The following is a 20,194-nucleotide window of genomic DNA, read 5'->3' on the forward strand; positions in this document are numbered from 1 at the left end:
CCAGTTTAGTAGACCTTGTATTGTGAATTTGTACTTCCATGTACTGATGTTCTCATGTCTTACTAAATAAAGTACATCAATCAATAGCTCCCCTGGCACAAAACATTTTCAGATGGGGGTTAGGGGGACAAATACATATTAATTTCCAGTAGAACCACTGGTTAAAATAGTTTAAAAATTGTGAAGCAATCCCAAATAAGCAACTGCACTTTAGAAACAACTAAACAAGTCCAAAAAACCGCAACCATCAATATTTACAAGCAACTTCACAGAAAAACAAGGCCAAAGTCGCTTATAATAAGCGGACATGGCAACGCTGGACGTGCACCTTGTGACAAGGAGGGAGGGGCTACGCTCAGGAAGCTCCCACATGATCTCGCGGCAACAGCCAGAGCGCGCCAAAGTAAGAACACACAACAGTGTGAGTCTGGGTCATCGCAGCTGTCAGATCGTACTGTGTTGGTATATTCTTTGTCGAAAACGGACAAATGATTGTTAGGCTGTGAAGAACGGTGGATATCTTCTCGTGGCGTTACTTGCGGACCACGATATAAGATGGTTTACCAAAACCAAAACAGAGGAAGTTGGAGAGCTGACCGCGGAGGACAAGGAGCAGGAGATTCAGAAAATCAACAGTAAGTTGTGTTGCAGGCAGGCAAGTAGAACGCTTTGCTTTTAGCTGAATTATAGTTTCATATCATACTAAACTCCAAATATTGGACGTTCTTGGCTATGATACAATCAGTGATGTAAAGTAAAATTTCTTTGAATTTTTGAGTAATTCTACATTTCAGTATTGATACATAAGTAAAAAATGTGAGTCATTTTTCCACCACTGGTTTCATATCATACTAAATCCCCTTGTCAAATAGTGTGACGTTCTTGACTATGATACGATAATAACTCACAAGTCGTCCAGCAACTATAGATGTTCATGCAGTAGGAGATAATATGATTTCAGTTCTGATCTGATCTCTTTCAACCAGGGATGATGGCTCGGCCCTCAAGCGGCTGGAGCGCAGTCAGTTCACTGACGAGATGGACACGCGCTTCGGTTTCGACAGGATGAGAGAACCAGGAGAGAAGACAGGCTGGCTCATCAACATGCACCCTGTAGGGGCACACACACACACACACACACACACACACACACACACACACACACACACACACACACACACACACACACACACACACACCCCCCAGTGGTTCTCAAAGTGGGTCCCCCAGGTGTCCTTGAGGGAGTTCCAGGGGGTCCCAGGCTAAATGATAGATACTTATGAACCAAATGGACCCTTATGGGTCTGTAACTCACACAAATGGAAAAAGCAGCATAAGAACAAATGGAACCAAATGGACCCAGTTAAATTAACATTGATTTTACAATATAAATTGGGGTCCCAGAGATATAAATTAAATGGGGGTCCGTAGCTTTATGCATGTCAAACTGGGGGTCTTTGATATTAAAATGGTTGAGAATGGGGGGGGGTCCCTGGCATATATTTTCAAATGGGGGTCTGCAGGCTAGTAATAAGTATCAATTTGGGAGTCTTTGACATGAAAAAGTTTGAGAACCACTGCAGTACACGATCCTCCTGTATGTGAAATCTTGCACTTATATGATTTAAAGGCCGTACTACTTGTCAACCAGTAGCTGTCAGTGACACCTACACCAGGGTCTAAGTTTCTCAATGGAAGAAAAATGACTTCAAATAGCGTTTGCACAATTTAGCATGTTCATTGTTCAGTATTGCATTTAATTTTATTGCTTTAACTCAGAAGAGTGTACAAATGTATCCAAATCAAAAGGATTCCACTGTGCATAAGGTTCTATTAAAGAAATTTGCATTCTGTTTTGAGAGCAGAGCACCAAATATCATTTAATTCATTTTCTACTTTCAGACAGAGATTCTGGATGATGATAAAAGAATGGTCAGTGCTGTGGATTATTATTTCGTTCAGGAAGATGGAAGCAGGTTCAAGGTGAGGAACACAATAATATTGCCAGAAAGATACATTTGTTATCATCAATGTTATCATTTTTTGTTTGTTTATTTTCATATTTTTTTCATATTTGTGTTTGGTCTGTATTTTTCCTTTAGGTTGGCCTCCCCTTTAAGCCATATTTTTACATAGCCACTAGAAAGGTAAGTTGATTTCTTAAGGCAGTCAATGTTTTTATTATATGAAAATACCTAGATGTACCTTTTTTTTTTAAATAGAGAAAAACGGCAAACAAATGCTCTGTACTTTCAATTCAGAACTGTGAAAGAGAAGTCACCTCATACTTGTCCAAGAAGTTCCAAGGAAAGTTGGCAAAGTTGGAAGCGGTCCTCAAGGAGGACCTAGATCTGGTGGGACATTTACTATTAATATTAACTGATTTCTAGTTATTGAACATAAGAGCAATCTCATGTCACTGTTTTAATATCAAAACCTTGTATTTTCTTTATACATTTTCTCAGAAATGATGTACAATTATGTGAATTACATATTTCAACTTATCACAATATGTATTTACCTTAGTGTCATAACACCAACTTGCTGCAATATGCCCATGACATACTCTAGGCTTTGTGGGGGAAAGAAAAAGAAGGGGGAAAAAGTGTGGTCTTATAAGACGCATCTTTTCACATTACTGCAGTAATATAATCTGTGTGTGTGAGAATATGGCTGTGTGTTATCTACCAAAACATTACCAACATGTCTGTTAAACTCCTTGGCGTGTTCTCCATAGCCTAACCACCTGGTTGGACTGAAGAGAAATTACATCAAGCTGTATTTCAACACATTGGACGACCTCATGAAGGTCAAACGTGAGATCGCTCCTGCTGTACGCAAGAACAGAGAGAGGGACCAGTCCAATGACACTTACACTTCAATGTTATCCAGGTACTGCCTGTTTTAAGATGAGGATTCCACATGTGTAGTATAGTCGAAACGAGTCCGCAAGGACTTTTTTGGTCGGACCTTTTAGACAAAAGTACTATAAATGTAGTTGTTTTACATTCTTTTTGCCTAATAAACATTTCAATCAATTCAATCAATTTAATTCAATCTAAAGTCATGATTCCACATGACAATATAGTCATTTTCAAAAGTTTCTATTGATTAATTTAATTTTTGAAAATAGCAGATCTACAAGCTCACAACGCATCGCGACACATTGTGAGCTTGTAGATTGGCTATTTTCACTATTCGTCATGAAACTAGTATACAGCGTTTGGTTAAGATTGGAAAGGAAGTACAATATTCCAATGCTATATTATTCCCTGTTTCTTTTATGGTTTTGTCCTTTATACCTGATACCGTAAACTGCCCGTAAAGTATCATCTGCTCTTCAGCGCCTTGTCAGGTGGAAACGTGATGTCGGCAGATGAGGACGGGAGGTCCAAGAAGATTTCAGACCAGTTAGACAACATAGTCGACATGAGAGAATATGACGTGCCTTACCATATGCGCCTGTCCATCGACCTCAAGATTCATGTGGTAAAGACGGATGGAAGTTTGTAAACTCAGTGATATATAGAAGTATCTCTCCGGGTGTTAGTGGTGTTGTTGCTAATTGTCGTTTGTTCCTCAGGCCCACTGGTACAACGTCCGATACAGGGGCAGTGCTTATCCTCCGGAGATTGTACGCAGGGATGACCTTGTTGAGCGACCAGTATGCGTCTTTTTTTCCTACACAGTTCTAAGATCTAATGGCAAATTTCCTCAGAGTTCACATTTTAGATTTTCAATATACCGTCCTTGATTATTGGTGCTTTTTTATAACACAGACATTCTGTTTTTTGTTTTACTTTTTTAGGACCCTGTTGTTTTGGCTTATGACATAGAAACCACCAAACTTCCTCTAAAATTCCCAGATGCAGAGACCGATCAGATTATGATGATCTCCTACATGATTGATGGACAGGTTTGTTTGTTAATTATAATATTATATAATCCCTTGTATTTGTGTCGTATGTCTTTCATCGCATATTTGCTAAGTAATGTATTTTGCTTGTATAAAGGGCTTTCTGATAACAAACAGAGAGATCGTCTCTGAGGACATTGAAGACTTTGAATTCACCCCAAAGCCAGAATATGATGGACCTTTCACTGTGTTCAATGAGGTTGATGAGGTAAGCAGTGGAATGTGATATCGTAGAGCTGTAGTAGGAATGCTATATGTCATGAAATATTTAATTACAGTCTAAATAACACTGTTTGTTCTAAAACTGTTTTTCCTTTTGGCTTCAGGCGGCACTCATTCAGAGGTTTTTCGATCATGTTCAGGAAACCAAGCCAAACATTTTTGTAACTTACAATGGAGACTTCTTCGATTGGTAAGTTATTTCATATACTTAAACAGTTAACATGTTGAATGTTTTGAATTGACTTAAGTGGTGTTTCCCCAAAAGACTCCTGTTGTTTCTCTATCTTTCAAGGCCTTTTGTTGAGACCAGGGCTGCCCATCATGGACTGAATATGTACAGGGAAATTGGTTTCCAGAAGGACAGTCAGGGAGAGTACAAGGCGAGTCAGGCCATCCACATGGACTGCTATAGGTGTGTATGCCCCTGACAATGAACATTCTACATTTGCGTAAAGTCAATCCTTAAATATCATTATTTGTGTTTAAATTAGAAGTTGTATTAAATAGTATATCGCTTCTTACCTGTGTCCCAGGTGGGTGAAGCGAGACAGCTACCTGCCCGTGGGCAGCCAGAACCTGAAAGCAGCTGCTAAGGCTAAGCTGAGTTATGACCCTGTTGAGGTGGACCCTGAGGAGATGTGCCGCATGGCGACAGAGGAACCACAGGTACAGGCAAAGCTCAAAGGCCGGATTGACGGGGCTGATGGAAATGGGTTTCAGTCATTGCAGCTTTAACTGATATTTATCTTCTTTCTATCAGACATTAGCCACCTACTCTGTGTCAGATGCTGTGGCCACATATTACCTCTATATGAAATATGTTCACCCCTTCATATTCGCCCTCTGCACCATCATTCCTATGGAGCCTGATGAGGTTGGTCTTAATGTGCAATTCACAACAAAAAGAAAGACATTCTAGAAATTAAAGGCACTTTGATTCCACCACTTCCTGTGTTTCATTTGTGCTTTTGTTTTTGCTTCTGTGACTTAGGTGCTGCGAAAAGGTTCTGGAACGCTCTGCGAGGCGTTGCTCATGGTGCAGGCTTTCCATGCCAACATTGTCTTCCCCAACAAACAGGAGCAGATTTTCAACAAGATGACAGATGACGGTCATGTCTTGGACTCTGAGACCTACGTGGGGGGTCACGTGGAGGCGCTGGAGTCCGGAGTCTTCCGCAGTGACATCCCCTGTCGTTTTAAAATGGTACAGGCACTCCTTTTCATCTCCCTGCTCATTCTCGATTTTACTTCTCTCTGTGTGATCATCAGACTCAGTGATGATGATGATGTTTTCTTGTGCGTGTTGACAGAACCCGGCGGCATTTGACTTCCTGCTGAATAGGGTTGAGATGACGATGCGTCATGCGATTGAGGAAGAGGAGAAGGTGCCCTTTGAGCAGGTCACCAACTTCAATGAGGTCAGTAAAATGTTCATGGTATGATTAACCTGTTCCATAATGTTACTGTACAAGATTTGGCCTCAGAGTCAGAGGTCATACAGCACTATTACCTGTTTTATTAGAAGTGTGATTGAATGTGTTTAACACCGTAATACCTTTGTTATGCAGTCAGGCTTAGGCCTGACTCAGGGAAGAGGATGCTCCTGCCATGCATAGTCTGTTATGGGCACTGGTGGAGGTGCGACAGGCCTAGTGAAGAACACCAACTGTGGAGGTTAAAGGGGTAACTGGTGTTTTTCAGGTGTGCGACGACATCAAGAAAAAGCTTATTTCTCTGAAGGAAGTCCCAAACAGGATAGAATGCCCCCTCATCTACCATCTGGATGTCGCAGCAATGTACCCCAACATCATCCTAACCAACCGCCTGCAGGTAAACAGAGTACAAACCGTGAAACTAACTTGTGTTACTTTCATAATAACTTAATAAGGTAGTACAGGGTGCTTGCACTGGTCTTGAAAAATATGGATTTATCAATTACTGTTTTCCAGACCTGGAAAAGTATGGACATTTGGATGCATAATACATGCATTAAAAAGTTGACAATTTGCAAAAAATATAAAAATGGATTAAAAAGAAAGATGTTATCCCTCAAATGTTAAGACCCTCAAAGAGGCAGCCATCTGGCAGGGCAAAAAAAAACATGCAAGTCTCACTGCCAGTGCTCTGAGATCACCGCCTGTGTACTCTCCCTGTATTAAATTCAAGAAAAATACAAATATAATGTAAAACTTATATTAATTTAATTTGTAAAGGTCACTATTTTGTTAATTTGTTTTTATCAGGCCTTTGTCTTTCTAAGAAGTTCAATATTTGTTGGAAAAAATCAGCAGGAGAGCACGTAGAAATATATGGAAATGCATCGAGTCCAAAATGTAACTCTCTACCTCTGCAGCCGTCCGCCATTGTTGATGAGGTGACTTGTGCTGCCTGTGACTTCAACAAGCCTGGTGCCACCTGTCAGAGGAAAATGGGCTGGCAGTGGAGAGGGGAAGTCAGTAAGTTGAATGTGTGATAACATATAACAAAGGAATACATTTTAAAAGTGCAACACAGGGTAGTTTGCAATATAATTACACAACTAGTTACAGGTTGTGTAAACTAAACTACCATTCACACAGGCAGGCTGTTTGCTTTTCTGTCCTGGGCATTGTTTCTTTTCATTTTTTACTCTCTTTATTATCAGGCTCCTTCACGCAACTAGAAACGGTCATTCTTCTGTGGCATCCCTAGTTCATTCCTCATAACTATTTCTCCCTGTGTCTGCAGTGCCAGCCAGCCGCAGTGAGTTCCACCGTATTCAGCAGCAACTGGAGTCAGAGAAGTTCCCTCCTTTCTTTCCTAACGGTCCGCCTCGGGCCTTCCACTCACTGAACCGTGAGGACCAGGCAAAGCATGAGAAAAAACGCTTAGCAGGTAATCTTCCAGCTACCTCTGTTTGAAATCCTGTGAATGTATCGAAGTTTATTTCTGGTCAGTCCACTGCCTGTCTGTGCCTGTAGCTGTTAATATGAGTTGGCAATTTTGGCAGTTTTGCACCCACGACTTGTCCTGAACTCTATATTGCTGGTTTGTCTTGTTTCAGACTACTGCAAGAGGGCTTATAAGAAAGTACATGTCACCAAGCTGGAGACGAGAGCCACCACCATCTGCCAGAGGGAGAACTCCTTCTATGTGGACACTGTCAGAGCTTTCAGGGACCGACGCTATGAATTCAAGGGACTTCACAAGGTAACTGTGAGAGGGGGCTTCATAGTGAGATTAAAGCACATTAACATTGTACAATTATAGTACTTCACTCCCTTCCATTTCACAACACACTCATGTTCTATTTTCTTCACCACTGTTTATACAACAAGTGTTTCTCTTTGCAGGTCTGGAAGAAGAAGCTGTCGGTAGCTCAGGACAGTGGAGACGCTGCTGAGGTGAAGCGCTGTAAGAACATGGAGATCCTCTATGATTCTCTTCAACTGGCCCACAAGTGTATCCTCAACTCTTTCTATGGCTATGTCATGAGGAAAGGGTACGAGACCTTACATTTTTGTCAGGAAATCTTTTACTAAAGTCACTGATGTCAACATTTACCTGTAATGGGAATCAGGTTGTGTTAAGTCATGTACAGTATGCAGTGCTATGCGTCTGACTCCATAGCGAATGTGTTTGTTTGTTTTTCTCTTCATCAGAGCACGCTGGTACTCCATGGAAATGGCCGGCATTGTGTGCTACACTGGGGCAAATATCATCACCCAGGCCAGAGAGCTCATTGAGCAGATAGGGTGAGTCAAATGTACACGCTGGTCAAGCAAATACATTGCTTAGGCTGCTTCCACTTACTGCAGTCCAGATATGTAGAAGTGGAAACGCGAATAAAAATGTTCTACTTTCTCCGTGGCTCAGGCGGCCCCTTGAGTTGGACACCGATGGTATCTGGTGTGTCCTGCCCAACACATTTCCTGAGAACGTTGTGGTGAAGACCAGCAACGAGAAGAAGCCCAAGGTGACCATCTCCTACCCAGGTGCCATGCTGAACGTCTTGGTGAAGGAGAGCTTCACCAACGACCAGTACCAGGAGCTGGTAGACCCCGTCAACCTCATCTATGAGACCAGGTCTGAGAACAGCATCTTCTTTGAAGTGGACGGGCCCTACCTGGCAATGATCCTGCCCGCCTCCAAGGAGGAAGGGAAGAAGCTGAAGAAAAGGTATGAGCATAGTGGAAATGTGTGCATTTTTCTATGATTAAAAGTCGTTGTAAAGCTGTTTATGCTAATGAGTAGCGTCAATGGACAATGGAGCTGATTTGTGTGTTGTCTCTCTTCCCCGTCCAGGTATGCTGTGTTTAATGAGGATGGCTCCTTGGCTGAGCTGAAGGGCTTTGAAGTGAAGAGGAGAGGAGAGCTCCAGCTCATTAAGATTTTCCAGTCCTCTGTGTTTGAAGCTTTCCTCAAAGGCACCAATCTGGAGGAAGTCTATGCATCTGTGGCCAAAGTGGCAGACTACTGGCTGGATGTGCTCTATAGCAAGGTACAGTACAGCCAATTAATAATATTAGCACGGTCATTTTGCGGATTTAGCCGATCTACAAGCTCACAACTGGCTGCGTTGCAACGCATTGTGAACTTGTAGATTGGCTATTTTCACTGAATGTTCTCCCATTTGTGCAGAATGTTCACCTATTACAACATGCCCGGAATAGGGACGCTATGGTTCATGTAGTTAATATACATTTAGGGAAACGTCAATTCATATCTCTCGCTCTTAATACTCTGCCTCATAAATCATATCATGTGTGTGTAGGCTGCCAATATGCCGGATGCAGAGCTCTTTGAGCTGATCTCCGAGAACCGCTCAATGTCTAGGAAGCTGGAGGACTATGGCGAGCAGAAATCCACCTCCATCAGCACGGCAAAGAGGCTGGCTGAGTTCCTGGGGGACCAGATGGTGAAGGATGCCGGCCTAAGCTGTCGCTTTATCATCTCACGCAAGCCTGAGGGAGCCCCTGTCACTGAGAGGTATGTACTGTATGTAGATAAGGGATATCGTGCATGCACATCCACTGCAGTGTCCAGGTGCATGACAAACAATAGACTAACATAAAGAAAATAAAGTCTGAATTGATATGCACACGCTCCCACTCTTTATTGCAAGTTCAACGTTTCAATCACATGATTATGGATGATCATCTTCCTGATGAATGATGATTGAACCAGTCCCAAACCCAGAGAAGAGACTTTTGTTTCTTGCTTGTTTTTCTGTCAGGGCCATTCCTATGGCTATTTTCCAAGCTGAGCCAAGTGTGATGAAGCATTTCCTGCGTAAGTGGCTAAAGAATCCCAGCATCCATGACTTGGACATCCGCACTGTAAGTATACAATTAAACATTAATCTTCATTCTGATTTAAATTATACAAAATAAATGGTTTATTGGTCCCTTTGATTATCTGTTTAAAATGAACTCCCAGTTCTTGCTAACAGTAAAAGTTCTTCTATTATCCTCTTAGATCCTTGACTGGAATTACTACATTGAGAGGTTGGGTAGTGCCATCCAGAAAATCATTACTATACCAGCAGCTCTGCAACAGGTAACAACAAAAAATAAAATAAAATGCTTTTCATTGATCTTGAGCAGCCTGTCTTTATCTGCAGATGACCATAATATAAATATTGTGATTGTGTCCTTCTCATCATAAGGTGAAGAACCCTGTGCCCAGAGTGAGGCACCCAGACTGGCTCCACAAGAAACTCTTGGAGAAGAATGACGTCTTCAAACAGAAGAAGATAAGTGAGCTGTTCACCAGTGAGGGCAAGAGACAGGTAGGTTCACCTCTTTGACACGCACAACAGCATATGACAAATACTGCATGCTTTGTTCACATTACACACAGACTACGCTAACTTTATCTATAACACTTTTGCTCTAAATTACATTTTTTGTCTCAGGTTCACCAGCACCAGGAGGCCACACAGTCAGCAGACATGGAGGACTTTGGGATGCCAGTAGCCAAGCCCCTCAAGCCAGCTATCCTGATAACCACCAAGCGTAAGCGTGTCTCGCAGGGTGAGGACAGCCAGGTGGAATCTCAGGATATGGAGCTTACCCAGTCCTGGAGAGAGATCCTGGGACCGCCACCGCCTATGGGAAACACACAGGTAGGCAAACTGTAACCTCTTGTCTGAATGTAGAGTGTTTCTTCATAGTAAATAAATGAACCCTCAAGTTAACTCTGTGGGGAAACTTCAAGCCTGTTCAGTGTGTCAAGCTCGGAAGCAAATACATATTTAATGTTAAATAATATATTTAAAGCCAGTAGATTATCCACTGTAAATTAAAGCATGTCTCCTTGCTAGTGAACAAAGGTGGTTAGAAATTGTTGTGTGTCATGTCAACAAATATTCAAAAGGCAAACTTCGGTAGTCCGCGTGGCGTAGAGGTGAAGCACTTGCCCACCACTGCAGAGACCAGGTTTCAATTCCGGCCAGTGTTGCATGCGGCTCGGCCAGGCGCTCCCAACAATGCAGATGAGAAGCCGGCTTGCTGCTGGTTGGTCTGTTCAGTGGGGAGTCAGTTTCCACACAGACATATTAAGCTGGTGCACCATACCCCAACACCGCTCTACGTTCAGTGGAGTGTTGGGGAAGAGTTGCGCTTGTTTTTCTAACCTCAACGTCCTTAATAGTGAACAGTGAAATAGCTTCTTTTTTAACCCACTTTGAAAGTTTATATATATATTTTTTTTTTGCTATTAATTTATTTATTGGAGAACTTGGTTTGCAGCAGTATGTTAAAAAAAAAAACATATTGTGTCAAAAGAAAAATGAACCGAAATGTTTATGTACCGTTACATTTCTAAAGGAGAACTGAGGGAGTGTAAATCTGCGTATGTTACACTCTCCCGGTGAAACTCCTCACTGTCAGGTGAGAAGAAGCGATGGAGGAGACACACGGTTTTCTACACCCTCAACAGCCCAACAACAGGGGCAGCAACATGGGAATTGGCAATGACTAAAAACAACATCTCACATTGTGTCTCTGCAGGAGGAGCGTCTGGTGTGGCTGCGCTACCATAAGAAGAAGTGGGAGCTGCAGCTCAAACAGAGGAAGGAGAAGAAGAAGAGAAGGAGGTTACTGGATGGAGAGGCCCAACCTGTAGGAGGAGGTCTGATCAGAGATGGACCAACCACGGGCTTGGGTAGCTTCCTCCGCAAGACGGCACGCAGCATCCTGGATATGCCCTGGCAGATTGTACAGGTAAACTGACAAAATCCACAGTAACTTAGGGCGCATGGGACTTGGAGGGGTATTGTAAATGGGACTTGTTGTGTATAGACAACAACCTGCCGCTGACGTTGCGGTTCTCTCCGAGGCAAGCATTTCTTCTTTCTTTTGTTATTCAATAGTTGTTTAAAAAGAGACTTGTATTGTTTTTGTAAATGGGACTTGTATTCGTTTTGTAAATGGCACTTGTAGTGGTATTGTAAAAGGGACTTGTGGTATTGAAAATAGGACTTAGTAGTATTGTAAAGTTTCTAACTGGCCAGTCCTTTTCCCTCCCCTTTCAGATTGCAGAGACGAGTCATCCTGGTCTGTACAAGTTATGGGCTGTGATTGGAAATGACCTCCACTGCATGAAGCTCAACATCCCGCGGGTCTTCTATGTCAATCAGAAAGTCCCCAAGCAGGAGGAGGGAGTCGCATACAAAAAGGTACACACATGAAGGCTTGTTACAGTAGGCTAACTGTAGGGCAAATCATCATGCTACAGTACAATGGACTCTTTGTCAGCAGCTGTGATTATGCTACAGTGAAGTGACGTCTTATGCTTTCAGGTGAACCGCTTGCTGCCTCGCTCCAACATGGTCTACTTTCTGTACCAGTACTCTGTACCAGAGGACATGTACCAAGAGCACATCAATGAAATTAACGCTGACCTCTCTGCCCCAGATATTGAGGGGGTCTATGAAACACAGGTAACGTATTGTATTGTATGCCTCTGGGATCTAAGAAACATGTTTGACTCCAGCTGTACTTTAATTATGCAGCCATTTTAAAAAAAACTGTTACGGTTATAGGATTTGTTGATTCTAGATTTATTATAATATTAGTTTTAGCTCTGTTAATGTATCAAAGATAATTGATTATGTCCACATGTACCACAAACAGTGGAGTGGTTAATGCAATCCTCTGGTCCCTGTGGCTTCTTCTGTAGGTTCCTCTGTTGTTCCGTGCCCTGGTGCAGCTGGGCTGCATGTGTATGGTCAATAAGCGGGTGGTGAGGGACCTGGCAGGCAGAGAGGCAGACACCTTCGACCTGGAGCATCTGGACATGAGGTCCCTGGCCCAGTTCAGCTATCTGGAACCTGGTACAAACTGGCTCTCTGCCTTTTTCTTTATCTTATTTTAGACATTTCTACTTTATTAGATGCTACAGTGGTAAGTGACAGGAATGACGGGGTACAGAGAGAGAGAGAGAGAGAGAGAAAAGAAGTCATGAGTCTGATTCAATCACATGTCATAATTAGGTCTATGTGCATGGGCTAACTTACCATGGTGGCTGAACTCATGTTGACTTAATTTTAATTCTCCTTTGTTACTTGTGTCAATGTTTTTTTTGTTTCCTTCTCTCTCAGGGAGTGTTCGTCACATCTATCTGTACCACCACAGCCAGGGCCACAAGGCTCTGTTTGGTCTGTTCATCCCTTCACAACGCAAGGCCAGTGTCTTTGTCCTGGACACAGTAAGAAAAATACAACCTTTACCTCACCTCGTCCATCACGACCAGCTTCTTAACTTTGTGTTAAAAACACTTTCACGACCGCAACTGCTTATTCAGATTATTTTAAAGAATGTAATCCCAGCCACTGCAGTAAATGACACGTAACGGCCTGTCTTTAAATTAACCTAAGGTCCGAAGCAACCAAATGCCCAACCTGAGTACCCTTTACGGAGCAGAACGCACAGCTCTCCTGGAGAAGACTACCGAGGACCTCCTGCCTCCGGAGAAACACAACTTTGAGGTGCGGGCTGAGAACGATGCCAAGGCAATCAGCCGGGCTCTGCAGCGCATACTGCTCAACTACAAGGTAAAATAAACTCCTCCTTAACCTTCCGATTTTCCAGTCTCTCATTAATGTTAGGATTAATAACATGGAGTCTCGCCTCTTGTAGGAAGAGCGTCGCGGACCCACCCTGATAGCAGTGCAGTCTAACTGGGAGTTGCGGCGACTGGCAGCACAGATGCCAGTGCTGGAGGAGTTCCCTGTGGTTCCCGTGCACGTAGTGGACGAGATCAGCTACAATGTGCTGGACTGGCAACGCCACGGTGCCCGACGCATGATCCGCCACTATCTCAACCTGGACAGCTGCCTGTCACAGGCTTTCGACATGGCCAGGTACCTTGGGACTGACACACACACACACACACAATCTGGGGCCGGTGTAAACCCTAACCCTAACACGCTCTCTCGTAACTGTAGGTCTCTTAACAAATATTTTTATTTTGTTTCAATGTCCAGATGTTCTTGCTTTGTTAAAGTGGCAACTCAACCCATCCCTCTCTGACTATTCCCCCTTCTTCTTGTTCTCAGGTACTACCACTTACCAGTGGGGAACCTCCCTAAGGATGTGTCCATCTTCGGCTCAGATCTGTTCTTGGCCAGACACCTGATGAAGCACAACCACCTGCTGTGGCTCTCCCCCACAGCCAGGCCCGACCTGGGGGGTAAGGAGGCAGACGACAGTCGCCTGGTCATGGAAAGTGACGAAAGAGGCTCTGTGGAGATCAACATGCAAGGGTGCTACTCCACAGGTACGCAATGACGGTTGTGCGTATTGAAGATTGAGCATTGATGTATTCTGTACTTTTTGTCTGGATTGGAATAGCCTTTGGGAAGCCCTAAATAGTCACTCTCTGTGATTGGAGAAAAATATCAAGTCTATCTGGAATTTTAGATGTTTATAGCTGTTGATTGCTTTTGGCACATTTTACTACCCCTCATTTTGTAGGGTGTTATGTTTTAACTGTTGCCCTTCTTGGCCAGGTCTCTTGTAAAGGAGATGGTGCCATGCCATTAAAAAAAAAGAATACGGGGGAATACTAGATCACGGCTGCGTTTGGTGCCATGCCATTAAAATGCTGAATAAAGGAACAAATGAACAGTGTGTGTGATTGCCTTGTTTCTCTCAGCGTGTGTGGAGCTGGACCTGCAGAGCCTGGCGGTGAACACCATCCTTCAGTCGCAGCATGTGAATGACATGGAGGGAGGAGCCAGTCTGGGCGTCAGCTTCGATGTCATCCAGCAGGCTTCACTGGAGGACATGATGTCAGGAAACCAGGGAGCCAGCGCCCTCGCTAGCTATGACGAGACGGCCCTCTGCTCCAACACCTTCAGGTCTGTTACCGTTGGGGCAGGTCAACATACTGTTGAAAGTTATCCATGAGAAATAGTGAGGCTCTTACTTTGTTCATGAGGTAATTGTTGGACCCCCTTATTTGTTCATGGCAATTATAGTATGACTTTTTTTTTAAAACCTATCCAATCTACAAGCTCACAACGCATCGCAACAGGTGAGCTTGTAGATCAGCAATTTTCTTAGTTTTTTTTTATATGATATTCAATAATTTTCACCTACGTATAATTACATGCTTGAAATAGGGGGATGCCAGGTTGAAAGTGGGTTGACATATTCTACCGGTCCTTACTGTGTGCTGTTTGTAGGATTCTGAAGAGCATGGTTGTGGGCTGGGTCAGGGAGATCACCCAGTTCCACAATGTCTACGCAGACAACCAGGTGATGCACTTCTACCGGTGGCTGCGCTCCCCCAGCTCGCTGCTGTACGACCCCGCACTGCACCGCACCCTGCACAACATGATGAAAAAGGTCTTCCTGCAGTAAGTGACACCCGTCCACGTCATCCAATCCTGTGTCATTAATGTCATTTACACACAGATCACACATATCTCCATTTAACCACATGAACCCTAGCATCCCTATTCTGGGCATGCCATAAAAGGCAAACATTCAGCAAAAATGACAGATCTACAGACACGTTGTGTGAGCTTGTAGAACAGCTATTTTTGATGAAAAGATTTAGTGTAAAGGGAAAAAAGGAGGGTACCAAGTAAGTTTAGACCCTGGGGGACCCCGGTCAACAAAGTATATAGGTTTTTAGTGGTTAAATATTCATACCTACATTTAAAATCAATTCTGATTGTTTTTACAATCTCTCCAGATTTAAGGTCTTTTGAAATCACATTGTGTGATTTACATTTTCTTCTATTATGACATTTGTCTTCCATGTATTTATCTCAGTGTCACAACTTAAAATAACGTCTGGTCTTCTCATTTTAGGCTGATTGCAGAGTTTAAGCGTCTCGGTTCTTCTGTGGTCTACGGGAACTTCAACCGCATCATTCTGTGTACGAAAAAACGCAGGATTGACGATGCCATTGGCTACGTAGAATACATCACCAACAGGTTAGAAATATTTATTCCACCTTAATACTACCATCCTCCTCAGGAAAGACCCTACTTAAGTGACAAAGTAGAGCCAGAAGAACTGGAACATTTTTCACTGGAAACTATGACATTATGTCCAGAAATGGTGTTGTGGTTAAGGTCCTCACCTCTGGAACCGCATGGCCTACTGGCCAAGGAAATCAAATCATCCTGTTTCCTGTGGCTTCTCCTACTTTGCTGCCTCCCATTTACCATTTATTTGAATTCAAGAAAAGCCACTAAAAAAATCACATTCCTGAATGTTTTACCCTTCTCCTGACAGCATACATTCCCGGGAGATCTTCCACTCCCTGTCCATCTCCTTCTCTCGATGCTGGGAGTTCCTGCTGTGGATGGACCCAGCAAACTATGGAGGAGTGAAGGGCAAACTGCCCACCAGCATACTGTGTGGAGAGGTACCTCAGACCGCTTCCCCTCTCAGCTAGTTGACTTTTTTCCTTCACAGAACTAAGTTCCCTTCATGTTGCTTTTAGGATGGAGCCACGCAAAAGAAAAAGACTAGAGGGGATGGAGAGGAAGACGGCAGTGAGGATGAGGAGGAAGTGGAGGGCAAAGACGAGGAAGGCGACAGAGATGGAGAGGGTGACGAGGTAGAGGAGCTGATCGAGAGCAACTGGAACATCATGCAGTATCTACCGCAAACAGCCTCTTGTCAAAAATACTTCCTCATGATTGTATCAGGTAAATCTCAAATATGTAATTACCTGAATAATGTGTTGTACCCCTATGATGCTGCAGGAATATTGGCTATGGTATTATACTTATCAGCAGTTTTAAGTAGCTCTGTGATTTTAAACTTTGCGTGTTGTCGTATAGTGTGTCGACGACAAACCTAACAGCCCTTGTTTGATTCCAGCTTGTCCTGACGAATGCCATTGGAAAATCTTTCAAATAAACCCCACTTGTGTCACCCACCTCACTGTTGTTGTTGTTTTTTAACACACCATCCCCTTTTCAGCTTACATCGCAGCTGTTTACCAAAGTATGAAGGGGGAACTGAGACGCAATGCCCCCGGAGCAACACCAGTCAAGAGGAGGGGAGGCAGCCAGGCTTCCCAGCAAACAGTGGGAGACCTGAGTGCACTTCCTGGTAAGTTCAGTGATTCTGATAGGCCTGCTATCTGATCAAGAAAAGACGCATCCAACTCACCGTCCGTGCATCCTTGGAACATACATGCACTTACAAATTCCACAGACACCCCCATTTTGCATGGCCAGCTGGCCGCATCCTACTTTATCCTAAGTTATGAACAACAAAATCCGCATAGAAATCACATTAAAACACGATGGAAAACTAAAATGAAAAAATCTCTTGTGTCTTAAAGCTTGTAGATCGGCTATTTTTGCTATTTGTATTTACTACACCATTGTACGACAGAATCCAAAATAAGGCATAATCAGTTAAACTCTATACACTTTGCTGACCAGAGTGCCAGGGGTCTGCTCTATACTTGGTCTGCTCCATTTTTTCCCCTCTACTTCAAATCTCTTCACTGAAAATAGCCAATCTACAAACGTGATCCGTTGTTGGCGTGTAAATCTGCTATTTTCGCTGAATGTTTTCCTATTGTTGACGAATGTTCGCCTAATAAGACATGCCCAGAATAGGGACGCTAGGGGGCATGTGGTTAGGTGGTTAATAAATCAGACTAGGGTAATCAATTTAGTTGATTATAAAAAAATCTATTGGAATTTATTCACTTTGATTTGTTGATATATTTAAATAATAAATAAATGTGCTTCTCAGTTGTTCGATGAATAGAAAAACGAACATTCTAAAGCTAAATTGCTGTTGCAATGTTCTAAATCTGTTGCATAGGTATGATCTCCTTCTCTCAGGATTACGTGTCCAATGAGTTGACACAGAACGTTTTCACCATCACTCAAAAAATCCAGAAGAAGGTGACGGGCACCAGGAGTGTCACCCAACCTTCAGAAATGTTCCCTAACCTGCCTGGTTCCCACCTGTCGCTCAATAACCCATCCTTGGAGTTTATCAAATATGTCTGCCAGGTACACCACCACACCACACCTATCAAACATTTGTATTATGTTCACAATTATATCCGCAGCACAAACGACGGTCCACACCATCATTTATGCATCAAATTCAAATCATGTAGATAAGCAGGCATCACTGGAGAGATGATACTAGAATAATACAACTGTCTCCTTTCTGTGTAGGTCCTTTCTCTTGATGCTAACATAACGAACCAGGTGAACAAGCTGAAGAGAGACCTGCTGCGCCTGGTGGACGTCGGAGAATTCTCAGAGGATGCACAGTTCCGTGACCCCTGCAATTCCTACGTCCTGCCGGAGGTCATCTGCCACCTCTGCAATTTCTGTCGTGACCTTGACCTCTGCAAGGACCCTTCGATGTCCCAGGTCAGAGCCAAGTAGAGGGAATAGAGACTATGAACATAGTCTCTTAAGTCTCAAACACCCAGTAGTTACAATGCCACTTTTACTCAAAGTTGCACTCATCTATATTCCTTCTGTGGAGATGAACTTGTTTCTTCATTAGTTCAATTGCATGTTGCATGTCTTGCAGGATGGGTCTGTGGTGCCCCAGTGGTTCTGCTCTAACTGCCAAGCCCAGTATGAAACTGAGTCGATTGAGATGGCCCTGGTTGAAGCCCTGCAGAAGAAATTAATGAGCTACACTCTACAGGACCTGGTGAATGAAGACATCTTGAATAGATAATGCATATTTTTTTCTTGCATTCTGAACGTTATCCTGAGGCTTTCTGACTACTAAAAAAAAAACACTGTCCTTCACAGATGTGCAGCAAGTGTAAAGGGGTGAAAGAAGCAAACATGCCTCTCTACTGCAAATGTGCTGGGGACTTTGCCCTCACCTTTCCAACCAAGGTTTGTACTCCAGAAGCATTGCATGATTGCATAACTGATTGAATAGTAATCTTCCCAGCTGACAGCTTACTGAAAACTATGCTTCTGTTTCTTTCAAAGAATCTTTCTGAGCAAATCAAAGTGTTCCGGAACATCGCCTCCCACTACGACATGACTTTCCTCAACGAAACCATTGACTGGCTGCTGGCGATGAGCCCTCAGATCAGCTCGATCACTCACTAACTGTAACATTAGTCACAGAGATGCTAACCTCCCTGATTGGGATGATCATCCTTTTGACAACAGGAAGCTATTATCGTGCCTCTCATGTTTCATTCTGTATGTGTGTGAATAAGAAAGCCTGGAAGTCACTGTTCAATTTTATTTTATTGTGGTTTGGAGTAGAAAAGAGTGGCTTTTGACTGTATCCTTGACCATGCGATTTTGTAATTGTGAATAAAAGTATATACATTTTCAGACTTTTTTGTTTTATTTACAATAAATATTTTTTCTAGTTGCATGTATGCACCCCCTCCCACCTCAGTTACACATGTTGTCAATGCCATCACGATTGGGGACAATCAATCATTTCACACTTTGCTGATGCTTTCTCCACAATTGACCGCTAATGTCTCAAAGGAATTGTCACAGGATGAGAGGGTCCTCATGCACACCACTTCTCCACTCAGATCACTATTATATCTATTTATGGACCTCCTCCATCTTAACCTCATTGTTCCATAGATGACTCACTTGGTCTGATGGGCAATAATTACATTTCAGACCCTGAACTGAGACACAATTAGATTGGCTGCTCTGAGCTCCTGACAGATCAGTTGTCTCAAATGAAGGAATAAAAGCACTTACTGTACACTTCTAAACTATGCCTGTCATTTCCTTGTTCTTCCATTGTTTCTTTTAAACTTTTCATACATTTTCTAAATAAAAAAGCACAATTTGCCCTCGCAGCATAGCAAAAATATTATTTTATACAAATCACCAAATTAAGACTTAATTGTTAAAGGTATGTTGTTACATATAAACATGTTAATTTTATATGTGATGTTGTTTCACAGCATATCTTATCTGTTTTTGAAAGACTGATCTATTGCTTATCAGATTAGAGTCCTGCACATATTGACGTTTGTATTACTCTTTCCAGGATGGATTCGCACTTCCCCACAATCTTGTTAGACAAAACCATTTCGTGGGAAATGTCAGCATTATTTGATTACTGTTCTGAGAGTTGCTGTGCTCATCCCTTGCCCTTTTCTTCCTCTATTTAGTCATTAGTTTGATCACACTACCTTGAAATACAAAGCAAATATTCAGAATAATGGTTTTGACACATATCCAATTTTAGTTTTCCTGCAGCAATAACATTTTGCATCACATTCTTAGTTGCAAGTGAAATTACATTTTATATATATTTTATGGTTGTATATGATATAACAGATTTCAAGTTGATAAAGAACATTTATTGTTGGGTTTGAATGTCAAAAATACATTGGTTTAAAACTTTAAATTGACATAGTCTGTGACAGGGTGTAGAACTCTCCCTGCATAAATGTTCTGCATGTTCTATTCATGAAATCAAAACAATGCATCCACTGCAGTGTTGTTGAGATCCTTAGTTTTTTTGGACAACATCTGAGTTGGTGTAAAATAAAATAAAAGTACTATGACATAATACTGTATGGTCCCCACTCCTTTGGGGTATTTCTGTCACAGT

General features: G+C 42.6%; 1 protein-coding gene across 1 annotated transcript; it reads left to right on the top strand.

The window, feature by feature from the left end:
• The first annotated feature begins 413 nt into the window (after positions 1–413).
• On the top strand, positions 414–18,979 carry pole (polymerase (DNA directed), epsilon). The gene is made up of 48 exons (XM_080433070.1): positions 414–635; positions 987–1,113; positions 1,903–1,983; positions 2,103–2,147; positions 2,262–2,354; positions 2,738–2,892; positions 3,345–3,489; positions 3,584–3,664; positions 3,809–3,916; positions 4,014–4,124; positions 4,243–4,328; positions 4,431–4,550; positions 4,672–4,804; positions 4,899–5,012; positions 5,130–5,342; positions 5,449–5,556; positions 5,840–5,968; positions 6,492–6,594; positions 6,866–7,012; positions 7,182–7,327; positions 7,471–7,619; positions 7,780–7,872; positions 7,994–8,296; positions 8,423–8,618; positions 8,892–9,106; positions 9,354–9,456; positions 9,596–9,676; positions 9,786–9,908; positions 10,035–10,244; positions 11,131–11,343; positions 11,655–11,798; positions 11,922–12,062; positions 12,302–12,455; positions 12,723–12,829; positions 12,999–13,175; positions 13,261–13,484; positions 13,680–13,900; positions 14,279–14,483; positions 14,811–14,984; positions 15,445–15,570; positions 15,875–16,007; positions 16,086–16,293; positions 16,571–16,702; positions 17,432–17,625; positions 17,797–17,997; positions 18,164–18,289; positions 18,394–18,483; positions 18,583–18,979. The coding sequence occupies exons 1-48, from the start codon at positions 556–558 to the stop codon at positions 18,703–18,705; spliced, it is 6,891 nt and encodes a 2,296-aa protein (XP_080289196.1). The 5' UTR covers positions 414–555; the 3' UTR covers positions 18,706–18,979.
• The last annotated feature ends 1,215 nt before the right edge of the window (positions 18,980–20,194 follow it).

This window comes from Gymnoscopelus braueri, assembly GCF_963280865.1.
Source record: "Gymnoscopelus braueri genome assembly, chromosome: 7".
Taxonomy (NCBI): Eukaryota; Metazoa; Chordata; class Actinopteri; order Myctophiformes; family Myctophidae; genus Gymnoscopelus; species Gymnoscopelus braueri.

Bases quoted from the DNA above. Each gene is read 5' to 3' on its own strand.
- pole (XM_080433070.1), top strand. From the start codon at position 556: ATGGTTTACCAAAACCAAAACAGAGGAAGTTGGAGAGCTGACCGCGGA. The intron at 7,620-7,779 runs GTACGAGACCTT...TCTCTTCATCAG, and splicing joins GGCTATGTCATGAGGAAAGG to AGCACGCTGGTACTCCATGG. The intron at 14,484-14,810 runs GTCTGTTACCGT...TGCTGTTTGTAG, and splicing joins CTCTGCTCCAACACCTTCAG to GATTCTGAAGAGCATGGTTG.